The 15372-nt window shown below is 26.6% G+C and overlaps 1 protein-coding gene across 2 annotated transcripts in view; it reads left to right on the top strand.

Moving 5' to 3' along the window:
* LOC107447906 (xylulose kinase) overlaps positions 1–15372 on the top strand; it is a 30989-nt gene that overhangs the window by 513 nt on the left and 15104 nt on the right. Inside the window, exons 1-7 of one of the 2 annotated variants that reach the window (XM_071187245.1) lie at positions 1149–1199; positions 2776–2858; positions 3707–3857; positions 6430–6516; positions 7861–8055; positions 11699–11830; positions 11942–12001. In XM_071187245.1, the coding sequence (XP_071043346.1) occupies positions 3765–3857; positions 6430–6516; positions 7861–8055; positions 11699–11830; positions 11942–12001 (567 nt within the window). In that variant the 5' untranslated portion in view covers positions 1149–1199; positions 2776–2858; positions 3707–3764. Of the gene's footprint in view, positions 1–1148; positions 1200–2775; positions 2859–3706; positions 3858–6429; positions 6517–7860; positions 8056–11698; positions 11831–11941; positions 12002–15372 lie in introns of those variants that run through there. The other variant, XM_043043916.2, reaches the window with a different exon arrangement.

Here is a 15372-nt window from a genome sequence, read left to right as displayed (position 1 = left end):
GTTACAATCACCAAGGCGCCAAATGGATTTCAAACTTCGTTCATAATACCGTTTAAAATTTAAATAAACTTAATTTGTAAAAATATTTGTATACAGTTGACTCTCAATATAGTGACCCCAGTAGTCCAAGCAAAACTGGACGTTATAACATGAGATTGCTGTTTCATGACTACATAAAATTAAGGAAAATATTTACTTATATTTCATAAATACTTGACTTATTTTGGCAAAAATATGCTACACTTTACTGATTAATATGCAGTTTCTTATGTCAATAAAGTACAAGTATTTATTATAACACATTAGAAGTTAAAAATACTTTAAATTTTTTTTCAAATTATATCTTTTATTATTGTGTATTGAATTAAGTCTGTAATTCAGTGCTTTTTGTAGATTTTTAATTTTGCTTCACAAGAAGGTTGTCATGAAATAAGAAAACTTTATGCTTCTCCCTTAAAAATTAAATCACTTTTTTTAAAATTAAATCATAAAAAAAATTAAATCACTTTTGTAAACAATAGTTNCTTCGTTCATAATACCGTTTAAAATTTAAATAAACTTAATTTGTAAAAATATTTGTATACAGTTGACTCTCAATATAGTGACCCCAGTAGTCCAAGCAAAACTGGACGTTATAACGTGAGAGTGCTGTTTCATGACTACATAAAATTAAGGAAAATAAATCACTTTTTTTAAAATTAAATCACTTTTACAAACAAAGTGCTTTTTTTAAACCTTATTAATTGCGAATAATTATTTACCTTTAAAATTTTTAATTTCTGCTCTTAGTGGTACACTGATTATGAGTAGCCACTTTCTCTAAATAACATATGTTCAGAGAACTAAGCGGAACTAAAATCAAGAAGAATGCTAATTATACCATGCATTTTAACTCCAAAATAAATCACCCCTTTCAACACCAAAAAGAGTGAATGAAATTTTCAAAGAAGAAAAATATGATCAATGAATACATTGTACCTCTTGAATGGTTATGATTATACAGGAAACTCTGATTTCTGAATCTCGGTACAATAAGTATACACTTTAAATTCTTTAATGGTAAGTAATTTATATTTCAAAATTCTTTTGACCATAGATAACACCAAGACCTCCTAGGTTAAGAATAGGTGATCCTGTCGCTCTTCATGCATTCATAGAGATTTCAAGATGTTTAATATTTATTGAAGCTACAAAATTTGGTATGCGGTAACATTTTTTGGTTTTCATCACCATTTTGCAAAGTTATAAGATAAATAAGCTGTCACCTCAGGCATTTTTTCTCCCCGCAGGTTATTTTTAATTAATGACATGCTCTGAGTTTTATTTTGAAAGCTTGTATTTTTTTTTCTCTAATTATTTTGGCTTATTTAATCAAATAGTATCTTAACAAAAGAATAATATATGTTGGCAGTTTTCAAAACTTTTGGACCAATGTGTCTTCTTTAGGAGATATATGTATGTTGCATATCAAGTGTATCAAGACATTTTTAAACTAAATACCTGCCCACTTTTAAGAATTTCAAAGAAAAATGGAAAGTTATAAAATTAGCAGTCCCTGTATATCCGATTATAAATGATGTTGTACACCTTGAAATAATTGCTAGAGATGGCAATGAAGATCAAGTTAATGAAGAATTATGCAGACTCTGACTTGGACAACTAAGGTATAGGATATTCTTACTTCATTTATAAAGTATTTAGAAAAGGAAACTAGTATTAATATAAGATAAATTATTTTATATAACTACTGATGTAATGGTTAGCAAGGAAAGAAGATTTGTCAAATTTAAAAATCATAGTATTAAACTTCCATGATATAATATATGGAGAATTTACTTGCTAAAATTTAGTCACTCTGCTTCATTTCCGAAATGAACACTGTTGTTAAAATAGTTAATTTAACCTTATTCTTCATTAATACACAGGCAAATAAAAACTCTTTTAAAAGAAATAGAAAGATAATATATATATCCTTTTACACGTTCATGTCCATTGGTTTAGTTGAGGTAATATCTTCAATAAGTTTTTGTAATGCGAAAAACAGGCAACGGAGTAATGATTTTCTTAGTGAGAAAAAAGCTATGTACTATCTATATTATAAGTTTCAATTTTTTATTTAACTGTATGGAAAAAAATGCTTACATTTTGTGTTTATTATTTTAATAAATTTATTTGAAAGATACCTGATGCATAATGTATGTATAATTTTAATTTTTTATTAAAGTAAAGTTGATCTTATCTTGTCTAAAAGTTATATATTATATTGTTTATTTTTTTATTTATTTCTCTCCTTAAATGGTACTTAATTAATATACAGTGGAACCCGCTTAAAAAGTTCCCTTTTAAGAAGTTTTCCCGCGCAAGAAGTTATTTTTTAAAAAAANTAAGTTTTCCCGTTTAATAAGTCGTTTCTTTCCACTCCCTTGAAAAACTTCTTAAACGGGTTCTACTGTATTATAATACTCTCAATCTATATTCATTACCTCTTCTCTGTAACTCTTATTGTTTCAAATATTTTTTACTGTGTGGCATCCTTGTCTATAACAATCAAATGGGCACTGCACTATGTTATTTTTTAGTTTCTTGCATGCCGTTGCCTAATTACTATTAAAATGTGACAAGGATTTAGATGCAGCATCCTGACTGGAAATTTTCCCAGCTCTATAAAGAGATAGAGAAAACTGTAGAGTTATCTTAAAAATTTATTAACTTATGTGACTATTTATATTATACTTTAAAGAAAGAGTGAATGATGTACTTTTAATTTGTTTTTAGCTGAAAGCTATAGTGGTAAATGATGAATTGCAAGTTACACATCAATCTGCTGTAAATTTTGATTTAGACCTTCCAGAATTCAGGTACTTTTATTTTCACTGTAATTTTATTCTTTGTAACTTTGCATTTACATTAAAAGGATCATATTGAAGCTTCAATTCATTTTATAAAGAAAAATATTAGAGTTTAAGCTGAAAACATAAGTGATTCACAAACTGATAAAGATGGGACTATCAGAAACGCATAGCTTTTAAATAAAATTCAAGCATTCTAAAACAAAGGAATAAAAATCCAGCTGCTCATAAGCAGGCATAGATACTTTTATAAGAATTAAGCTGGCATGTTCACATTTTTTAATGACTTATGAATGCAATTTAAAAATAATTTTTTTTTATTTTTTTCTTAATAGAAAGGTCTTAGTTTTGCATAAGAATTTTACTCTTAAAAATAGTGCAATTTACCTCACTTGCATTTATCCTAATTGTAATAAATTTTTCTACTTAAAAAGTTTTAATATTCCTCATGTCTATTAGTTGTTAAATCATAATTTAAAATTTTAGTAAACATAAACATTTTTAATTGTATATAATATAGCAGTAGTAGCAGCCTAGAAAATTTAGGCAAGATAGTGATTAAAAGTTTTGATACAAGAGAAATAGCATATTTAAGTTTAGTCTCTTAAACCATTCTTTGTGCCTTTAAGTTGAGGTCATGCTTAGATATTTTTTTGTCAGCATGTGTACTTTTATCATTGTTCACTCCTGGTTAAAATGACAACAAAAAACACATTTCAAAAGTATGTCAGTTGCATGAAATTTTTTGAAACACCATAATTTAAAAAGAAAAAACGCTTTTGCTTCATATAGCTTTTGATATTTTTTTTTGCCTGAATATTTTTCAATTTTTATTTATAATAATGTTTCCTTTTTAGGACTCATGGTGGTGTTATAGCTCATGAGGATAAATTGTCTGTATGTGCCCCAACAATAATGTGGGTAAAAGCATTAGATATGCTTCTGGAGCGATTAAAACTCGAAGGATTAGATTTTTCAACTGTGGTGTCATTATCAGGGGCTGCTCAGGTAAATTCAATGCTAATTTTACTATTTGTGAAGATAGTTGAAGTTTATTTCAATTATTCTAGATTTAATATAGAATGATTTATTAGACGTAAACTATTAAACATTAGAACAACATTAACTGTATATTGACTTCACAAAACTATTATTTAAATTTGCTAAGCATTTCCTTATAAAAGAAATATCAGATTCATATCAACTTTTTAGCCTGGACAACAGTTTTGCAACTACTCAGTCAAAATTTCCCCAAAGTCTCTCTCCCAAAATATAATTACATAAAAATAACTCACTTAACATGGTATTCAGAAGTTATGTATATACAGAAGAGAACCAATTAACCGGGATGCTCGGGACCATCGCTATCCCGGATGTCTGAATTTCCCGGTTTTCTGGATAAGTCAAAAGTGCCGTTAATCGATGTTTTAATCAAACCCAAATAACAAGGAAAAAGTTACACATATTTAAAAATAGGGAAAAAACTAAAAGATCTCCTAAATTAAAAAAATGGTAGAAAAATAACATTTAAAAGGATAAAAACATTTGCAAATTTAGACAAGAAAAACAAGTTTAAAAAATACAAAATTTGCATATTTATTTTTTGATAATAATTAAAATCCCCAAATTAACTAAAATAAAACAAAACCAATAATTAAAAGACGAAATATATTTCATACCTAATTATACTGGCGGGGGGAGGATGAAAAGAAAACTTATTAATCTAAATAAAAACAACACTTGAAAATTATGGAACGTAAACGATATTTAAAAAAGGCACTTACATAAGTATTAAAATCTCGAAGAGACAGGATATAAGATAAACGGAATTTAAAAAAAACTTAATGATAAAATTTATGAATGAAAATAATTAATTTATTGAGTACGAAATTTATCCTAAAAGAAAAAAAAAATGCAGTGGAATCAGAAAAACGGAATCAAAATTTTTAAAAAAGAAAAAGAAAAAAACTGCTATCTTCTTTATAAATTAATCGCTTGCTTTTATTAACAAATAATTATATGCTTAAATTAATAAGCAATCTTCTCCTTTTAGTTTATTTTTTTATTAAAGGACTATTTTTAACGAAAGCAGATGTGATTGCACATCAAGAAAAACTTGCTAATGATATCGCATTTATAAGAAATCAGAATTTATTCAACAAAAAAATATTGTTTTGTTAATTGATGTCAAATGGATGAATATAACTGGTGATTAAATAATGCATTATCCGAAATAATAAAACAATTCACCATAATAAATAACAAAACTGAGTAACTAAAGGGGATGATTTAAAATAAATCTCACATTTCACCTTTAAAATCAATACTCTTAGCCAGATGTTTCAAGTTCCTTAACTCATTCATTGCTATGCCTATGCAATGCATTTTCCCCACCCCCTCGTAAATCAAAGAGAAAACGAAATCAGCTTGCCACTCCTTTAAGTTTGATTGATGGCAGCTTATCAGAAAAAGAAAATAAACACAGGAGAAAATAAAACATTTGTCCCCTCCCTGCCCCCTCTGGATCTAATGATCTTCAAGGTCATGGGAAGAATTGAAGTTCCTCTGGGCAAGTGAGGAGAAGAATTCCCCCCTTTCCCTCTACTCAACTTTAAGGATGAGTCAAATTTCCGCTTTTTTTAATTTTTTTTTTTATAATCGTTATAGTACTTTAAAATAGCGGGAAAACCAAGCAAAATTCTTCCCGGTTATCTGGATAACGGATAAATGGTTCTCTACTGTATTATGTTTTAAACCATACAATTTTCCCATGGGCATAATTTCTAATTTTTTAGAATTTATCATCTAATCCAAAATTTCTCTATGGATACAATGGATACCCAATACTATTTTGAAGGGAAAAAGTTTTATTCAGATGTCCAGCATCTTTATAAAAGTTTCCATTAGCAATGTGTAGCTTATAATTTCAACGGCAGTTACTTAATAACTTTATCCATATCAAACTAATATTCTTTGACAAAATTACTGCTACTTTTCATAAACACTTCAGTCAATCAGACTTGAAAAACTTCAAGTAACAATAACATTTAATGTCATCAAAATTCATAAATTAAATCTCTTTAAAAAATACTATGTAGAAATATAAAACATCAAAATAAAGATAAACATCATTAACATGTCTTTTTAGTTTTATTTAGCAAATATCATTTTTCTTAAGAAATGTGATTAATTAAAAGTTGAATTACAATTTGATACATAAATTTGATTGTAAAATGATTGATTATAAAAACAAAAATGGATGCATGACAGTTATATCACATGACAGTTATTTATTTATAACTCTATAACATTGCAGATTACTTTTTGTCCTAGGTTGTAAAAGTTATGTTTATTCAATCTTTCTCTAATATTTTATGGTTTACATATATTTATGATTTCTGGAATTGTATTTCCATTTTTTTATACTTAATTTATTTTTTACTCCTATTATTAAATATCCTATAATTTAGTGCCTTAAACATCTATATATCAAAAACATAAACTTCTGTTAAAAGATGCATTGAAACTCATATATCATACTTGCCTTATCTCTCTTGGTTATTTTTTGTTATTTAATTAGCAACATGGAAGTGTGTACTGGAAGCGGGGAGCTGAAGAGATACTCAGCAAAACATCTCCTGAAAAATTCTTGCATGAACAACTTCAGGTATGACTTTATTACATATTTTTTATATTTATGTTCATGACTTACATGGCAGTTTTTCATAGTGTGAATGAGAAAAAAGTTATTTAAGTTTTTTTTAGTAAGTGTTATTCTAACCAGTCAAATAATATGAGCTATAAAACCTTTAAAAAAATTTTAGTTGAAATTTTTCATTTCTCAAAAACTATTTGACCAATTACCCTTCCTTTGAATTTCGGGTCTTGTTATTTAAAGCATTATTATTGAAAATTATACAAAAAATGCATACCATTCTATACCAAAATTTTATGATCAAATAATAAATAGTTATATAGAAATGAAACTACTTTTGGACAAGTTTTACAGTTGTGACCAAAAGTTTTTTTAATTTCTTCAAGAAAGTTTCTTTAATTTCTTCTGAAAGAATTCCTGAGATGTGAATTAAATATTAAGAGAAGGGAAATTTTTATCATAAATAAATAATTATTATCATATTTTCAACTCTATAAATTATTAAGCTATCAAAACTAAACTTTTTCAAATAGAAGCAGCATTTTCATCTTTAGAAGTTCAAAAAAATAATATTCTATTGCATTAAGATTTTCTACTAAGCAAGATTAACAAAATATATTATCATTAATTGAAATTTTGCAAGAGTTATATTGAACTAAACCAAATTAAATGGATAAAATTTAAATTTAAGTAATAAGCAGAGAATCACATTATAGATAGTAAATAGGCTCTGAAATCATATTTTATGCTTAAGAGGCCCTGCCCTAGAAAAATATGAGCTTACTCAAAGAGGTAGACAAAATCGAAAAATTTTTTGAGATAAAATTTTGATTACATCAAATAAACTTAATAATGTAAAAAATTATAAAATTTCTGTTTAATAAAAATTCTGCAGTTTAGTGTTAGGAAAGGAAAATTTATTTCTTTTCTTAAAAACATTTACTTGAGGATAAGTTAGATCAAGTAAGAAAATCAGAGGAATAATTACAGTTAATAGATCAGGATTAATTTTTTGTAAATTTTGAACTTGCTAGAAAATTTAGATAATTAAAAGTAATAAAAGCACATATAAAATGAAAAGTATTACAAATTTAAATTACTTGTTTTAAAGAAATGCAAAAAATAAAGCAAACCAATATGCAAATATTTAGTTTAAAAATAAATTGCTGAAGCCAGTGGGTTACAAAAAATTTTTTAGCATTTAATTATTTTAATCAGTGTATAATGAACTAAAATGCATTCATTACATATTTTTAGAAAACAACAATTATATAAACAAATCATTTAAAATTAAGAAAATATCTTGCAATAAACTATTTATTTCATGAAGCTTAAATGCTCTATTTTTCCATTTAGGGATGTTTTAGTTTAAGAGATTCGCCTGTGTGGATGGATTCCAGTACTGGTACTCAATGTTCTGAATTAGAATTAGCAGTTGGAGGACCGTTAGCTTTGGCAAAGTTAACAGGTTCTCGTGCTTTTGAGAGATTTACTGGAAACCAAATTGCTAAACTTTTTCAAACAAGGCCTGATGCTTATAACAATACTGAAGTAGGGTTATTTCTCTTAGTTTTCTAGTTGCTTAATTTATGATAAAAAATTTTAAAAGCTATGATACAATGCATGTTGTTAGAAGTCTGAAAGATAAACTCGATTTGTTATATTTTTTTCATAATTAAAAGGTTTTTTATTTAATATAAAAAAAATTTGAGTATGATTGTAATGCAGTTTTTACTTCGAAAAAAATAATTATTTCAATTAAAAAATTTTTTGAAAAAGACAATATTTTCAACTTTATAGTACATTTTTATGGATTCACAGTAATTATTTTTGTTAGAAACAGTGTAATGCAGAAATTTTGTAATAATTTTAAATGCAGAAATATAAGGAAGAGAATATAATATGCCGAAATATAATAAATAATATATATGCATGATCTTGGGAAACATACTCGATAATAATATTGTGTGTTTTAAGCTTTTATATTCTAGTTTTATCCCATTGTTTGATTTGTGAATTTCGCTCACAATTAGGACTGGGCGATATTAGAAATTATATATCGTGATATATCGTCAGTTTTGCATCGCGATATAGTCTGTTTGAATTTCATTTACTTTAAGGCACAGAAAGTCAGATTTCTATCAAGACTTCATACGCATATTGATTTAAATCAATTTATTAATTTGAAAATATATATGTTTTGCTAAAGACAGATATTAAATAAATTGACTAAGATGTACAAATCTTACTTAAAATATTTATTGAAAAAATGTGTGTAGATACACAATGAAATATTTGCACTTCTTTATCGTTTATAAGGTATAAGCAGTCTTAATTTAAGTTAACCCCTAAAACACCCTTAATGAAAAAAAATATTGTTATTAAACAAAAGCTGATTTTAAAATTTCAAAATATATTTTAATTAAAATAAAAGTTAGATTGACTAAAAGCCAAAGTTTAAAATTAAAAAATGTTCGAAAAAAAGTTTGTTAAGAAATTCATTATACACTTAAAACAAAGTGTTAAAAATATTATTTTTTTTTTAAAAAAAGAAACTTTTTTTAACAAATCAATATTTGCTTGTACTATTATGTGTAAATAATTAGAGAATTATTAAGTTCGATCGTAATGTTCAAATTCTTAATGAAGAAGTAAACACAAGTTTTGTTATATTTTCTAAAAATGATCACGCAAATAACAAAAGATTTCTTAGTTTAAAAATAAAAAAATAAATAAAAGTGAAATTTATCAAAATATTTACCTAACAGCATAGGAACAAAATTTAAAAAATAAGTTCGTTAAAAAATTATTTGTATGCTTAAAACAAAGAGCTAAATAAATTTTAGAAAAAAAATAATTCTTAAACACTATTTTTATTATTATTTCATATAAATAATTAAATTAAATTAAATAATGACCGAATTATGAACGAAAAACAAAGTAAGGCAAAGTTTCTTAATTAAATTCTTAAAAATAAAAACAAAAGAATTGTGATATTCGGTAATATATTTAGCTAATTAACTAATAATATAAAACGAAAATTAAAAAAAAATAATGATTTTACTCTCTAATAAAACGAAGTAGTAATTAAAAAAAAAAAAAAAAGAAATGAATAAAATTCGCAAACTTTTCAAATTCTTTTGAACAAATAAAGTTTATTGACTTATGTCCAAAAAATAAGTTTTGTTTTAACTTTATTTCTAAAAATAAAAACAACTCAAGATTTATAAATTTAAAATCAGTAATAGAAGCCCATTAAATTATTAGAAGTTTTATCCGAAAGGTTTTTAATAAATTAAAAGAAAGTAAAAAAATAACCTAACAAATTTATTTACTTTGTAATTTAATTCCTTATGGGTGCCTTAAATTAGATTTCCGATAATTTTCACATTTAAAAATATAAAAAAAGTTTTGTCAGAAAATAAATAAAAAACTTACCTAATTAATGAAGAAACTTTTCTTTATAAATTCTTTTCAATAATAGATTGCGTTCAGAACAAGGTTACGACGGCGATCACGAAGTTAATCCCATTGAAAATAATCTACAAGAAACGATTTCAAATCGCGAAGGTGCGAAAACGAACATGTGATATAACGATATAAGGTCTCAAAAGTGATTCTGATTCTACCGCTCATCAGTCAAGGCCGTCTCAACATAACGAAACAATATCGTCTTCCACAGCGCGAGTTGGCATCGGAACGTAAGAGAAAGTCCTTGCGTGTATCGCTATATCGTTATATCGTCTTCTTCACTCGACGGCTTAAATCAGATTTCTGATGCATCGCTTGGAATGAAAGTTGCTGTATCGGTTTGCCGATATAGGCGTTAAATCGATATATCGATTTATAGCCCAGTCCTACTCACAATATGTAAAAAGATACCCCCAGGAAAAGATACCCTGAAAAGTTAGAATATAATATTTTGTGAAGGCAAATCTAAATCTTGGTGCTCTATCACTTGGAGCTTGTATTATGATTTGGTCCTGCACGAAAATCTATGTTATATTCACCATTTTTGAATAACAATTTTAACATCAGAAATAAGACTGGAAACAATGACTATAGCCATTAAAATTGTTTTTATATTGATAATTCTCAGTTTTTGATAACATAAGTAAAAACAGATCATTCAAAAATACTTTTCTTCCAGACTTTCTTTTTCTATAGTCACGTGAGGTTAAGTGTAAAGTTTAGTAGTAAAAAACATTATGATATAATATGACCTGTGTATATTAGCACATTGTTTACTGGTAAGGCGTTAACTCGTCTTTTCGAACCCTAACATTGTTGACAGATGATGACTTTACACTTGCATTATCTATTTCAACTTATGAAACCAATTTTAAATTTATTAGAGTTTGTTTAAAATGTTTTACTTTACTCCATATTCAATTAGAAAATACTATTCACTGTCATCACTTAATTTCCGTGTTAAATTGCCGGTCAGCAAAGTGGTTCAATTAAAATGTTTTTCTTGACTCCATATTCAATTAGGAAATAATAGTCATTGTAATGACTTAGTTTCCATGTAAGATTGCCAGTCAACAAATTGTTAAAAAAAATCATCTTTCTTATTTCAAGGTTTTATGGCAATAGGGCCTTTTATATGTACTTATGATTATTATGATTCTGAACTTCTTGTGTTAATTTTCTCTGAATTTCTCATTTATGAGTATTCTTGATGTGCTTCTTGAATTTTTATCTTTAGTTTAATATTTGCTTCATATTTGAGCACTAGATTTGTTATATATCTGTTGAAATAAAAAAGTATCTAGTTTGAGGAAATTTTACTAATAATATAACAATAATATGTATATTTTACTTTACCGTTGCCAATTTAAATTTTAAAATTGAATGTTGTAATATTTAGTTAGCAAGTTTATTTTAATTAAAAAAAATTGTTTGCTAATTTTATCTCCAAGATTCAAACTTTTCATTTTTTTGCTAACCATATTTAAATCATTCAATTTTAAATTAGATTCATATTAATGATTTATCCTAAATAAGATAATTTAGTTTTTATTATTATTTTTGAGTTTAATTTATATATTTTATTATTGAAATTGTGTATGTATTTATTATTTCATGTAATATTAAACAGTTTAATATAAATTGATTAATTTAAAAATTTAATTGAATAAAATTAACTTGAATTGTTTTTAAACTGTTAAAATTTTATTTATTTGTTTTGTAGAGGATTTCTTTAGTTAGTAGTTTTGGAGCATCACTATTTCTTGGCAAATATGCCTCAATTGATCTTAGTGATGGATCAGGAATGAATTTATTGGATATAAATGAGAAAGATTGGTCTGATCAGTGTTTAAAGGTAGATATTGAATACATTTCTCAATAATATTTAGTTTTATTTTAGTATGAATATTGGATTTATTTTAGGATGTTAATCAATTTTTGTATTAAAATATGTTGCTCTTTTTAGTCGTGTGCTCCAGACTTACGAGATAAGCTTGGTGTACCTGTACCCTCTTGCACTGTTTTGGTAAATATGTGTTTTTTTTATACATTTTAATATTGTTGATTTTTAAATATTTAATAAATAAGCCATACTTGTAGTCTTAACTTTTAATCAATGATATCATAATCTTTAGAATGTGTCAAGTAAGAAATATTTTAATTAGAAGAAATGTTAATCTTGCTAAAGCCTTTTTTATTAAGCATATTTTTTAGTCTAATAAAATTTTAAAGTTAATACAAAGTACAGAAAAACGTTCAGGAAAGACCACCTCTATAGAACGACCATCTCTATTTGCACCCACTTTTGAGAAACGTACAGTTTTTTCCATAGAGTTTGTGTTGAAGAAATTCTTTAGGAGAGAAAATTAAAACCTCTCCTAGTGGCTGGAAAAGTATCTGCACCAAATGTGGAAAAGGTGAAATAAGGAAGGAAACACGAAAAAATATCAAAATGAAAAATTTAACAAAATAAATAAGCAGATTAAAATATATTTCAAATATTTGTGTGATACTCTTAATTAAAGAGCTCTTTTTTACGATACAAATTCATATCATGTTGTCAGAGTGCACTAAAGATGATGTTATCAATGATTTACTTTTAAGAGTTTAAAGTGAAATTAGAAAAAAAATTTATTTTAGAAAAACCAAGTATCTCAAATAAGCAAACCTGTTCTCACTTTTAAAGCTAACTAATTCTTATGAAATAAAGTTAGAAGCAAATTTAAACAAAAACGTAATTGTTCATTTATTTAAAATAGCTTTATCATTCATAATTGGTATCTTTGTTTTACGCATAATTACATATATCCATTGGGATCATTTTAATAGACGCTAAATTTTATTCATCAATCTGTCTTTTCATAATTACAAACAAAGTGGCATTTCTGCACCAAGAAAATGACTGACTATAATTAAAATAGTTTGCCAAAAATCATGTATCTTTGATAACAATTTTGAAAATAATAGAGGAGAAGACCTCTAAGAACGGCTGACCTCCATCAACGACCATTTCACTGTGGAACGGAGAGTGGTTGCTCGCGAGAGGTTTCACTGTATTCGTGCCCTTTACCAAAGTACAGATATTGAACTAATCCTAAAACTTAATGTTCATTTCTGCCTGATAATATATTTCTCTTTGTACTAGTATTATGTGTAACTTGAGTTCATTTTAAATATCTCTTAGTAATTAAAAAATATTAATAAGTATTCTTTTTGCATTATATACATATATGTATGTATGTGTGTGATGTTAACAGTCATGGTCGAATGTTCAGCCACGCAGACAACAGTTGGAAGGAAAAAATATTTTTATTGAGCTTCACATTGTGTATTCAGATATTTTTCTAGCATTGGCGGAGCTCTCCACTCGCACTCCAAAATCTATATGCTTTAGTTTTTATCCTAGGGAAAGTAGCATATGTACTTTCCTCTGTTTTAGGAGATCTCAGGAAAAAAGGGAAACATTAATAATTATAATTGGTTTATTAAATAGGTTGCGCTATTCCCACAAAGAGCAAAGGGGAAAATGTCTTACTTTTAATCTATACTATTTGTCTAATATTAAAATTGAATTTCAATAATTATTGCAGTTGCATTACGAAGAGAAAAAAAATTAAATGGCATTCAAATAATCAAATTTCAATAATTAAATATAACATTTAGAAGGAAAAAAAATAAATTTAAATATATGAATAGCACATATTTTGCTTTTTTAAACACCATAATAAAATAAAAATTTAAATTTCTCTTCTACAATTAATATAATATACACTGTGATATATAATGCAATAAAAAGAGTGATTCCTTAAATAATTAAAATTATAATCATACTGAATCAAAAGGAAAAAAAAAATATATGATGGTAACACTAAATTTTAATATTATTTAATTTAAACAAATAATATGGTAAACCATTGAATAATAATATCAATAAATTGAAATATTATCAAAGTATAAATATCAATAGCCATAAATTTGTTTGTTTTAATTTCGAGATATGAGCGTGAATGATTAGAAAGCATTCACGTTTAAAAATTTCACCTGGTGAATACCATTAAAAAAATATCAGAGCACGATTTGTCAAATAAGTATAATTGATATAAAATGTGTAAAATATTAATCCACCCAAAGAAGCCTTCCATAGCACTCATCCATTTTTGTTCACAAGATTTCGTCAATAAGCACGATCCACTGAAGTTCACACAGCTCGCTTTGGCCAACATTAAGTGCCACCAAGATGAACTTCTGGAAATGTAGAATCGCTGTCACTTTGAAATAGGCATGAAATCAAAAATATGGAACAGGTCTTTAGAGGCATGGAATTCTCGAAAAGGTGAAGCAAACGAAACATCTTTTTTTTTTCTTAATGTTTTCTCCATAGTCGCTCCATTCCAAGAGTAAACACGACAGTTAGTTAAAAGGGGAATAAACCAATTTTCTTCGTTAAGATGAGTCACAGACTAACGCCGAAAGTGATAGAGAAATTTTGGCAGATTATGCTTTCAATTTCTGGGTAGAACGGGAAAGTGTCGCCAGCCAGGGTCAAGGTTCATCCAAATCCAATTAATTTCGCAGCATTGGCAATAAACTGCTAAGCATTCTCTTCTAGTTTGAAGTTATGACATTTCGCTGTGAAGTCTTCGAACCGTTCGTAAATAGGCTCAAATCTTCCAACATAGTAGAAGTGTGTTCTTTCAGTTAATTTTTCTTTTTTTTTCTGTTTTGAAGAAGCATTTTAGCATTTAATATTATCCTGCGCCCGTTTCATCAGTTCTTATAATCCTGCTCGGCTTGTAAAATGATGCAGTCGGACCGAGCAGGGAAACAGACACAGGATTTTAATGAAATCAGATGTATTTTATTTAGATCATGTTCTTATGGAAGACCAGCGAAAAGTGATGTTAACTCCATTCAGGATCAGTCTTTCTGATATGGAAAATCTTGCAAAAATCCGAAAATGTCTCTATTTAGGGAATAGAGGGAAATCTTAGAAATTACTATTGGTTAATGAGCTTGCTCGAGTGATTCCCATGGCTTAAAAGGGAAAAAAAGATCTTTAAGTAAATTTATGCATAGTTGGGCCAAAAATAGAATTAGAAACAGGATGTGGCTTTTAAAAGTGTGAGAAAGTGTTTTGATTAGGATAATTAATTAGGATAGCATAAAAAGATCAATTGAAGCTTTTTATGTTACATATATATATATAAAAGATAAAATAGCTTTAGAGTATTTTTTCTGATAAATGACGATTTAAAATAAAAATTTACTTTGCTATTTTATTTTGGAGCAAAATATTTTTATTTATTTTTTAAATGTTCAATTTTAAATTCAAATTTCTACATACATTTGGGTAAAATACGTTTAGTTCTCCCAAAGCCTGTTTTTTATTTTGTGTAA

This window comes from Parasteatoda tepidariorum, chromosome X1 (genome assembly GCF_043381705.1).
Source record: "Parasteatoda tepidariorum isolate YZ-2023 chromosome X1, CAS_Ptep_4.0, whole genome shotgun sequence".
NCBI lineage: Eukaryota > Metazoa > Arthropoda > Arachnida > Araneae > Theridiidae > Parasteatoda > Parasteatoda tepidariorum.
This window is presented reverse-complemented; position numbering and strand designations above follow the sequence as displayed.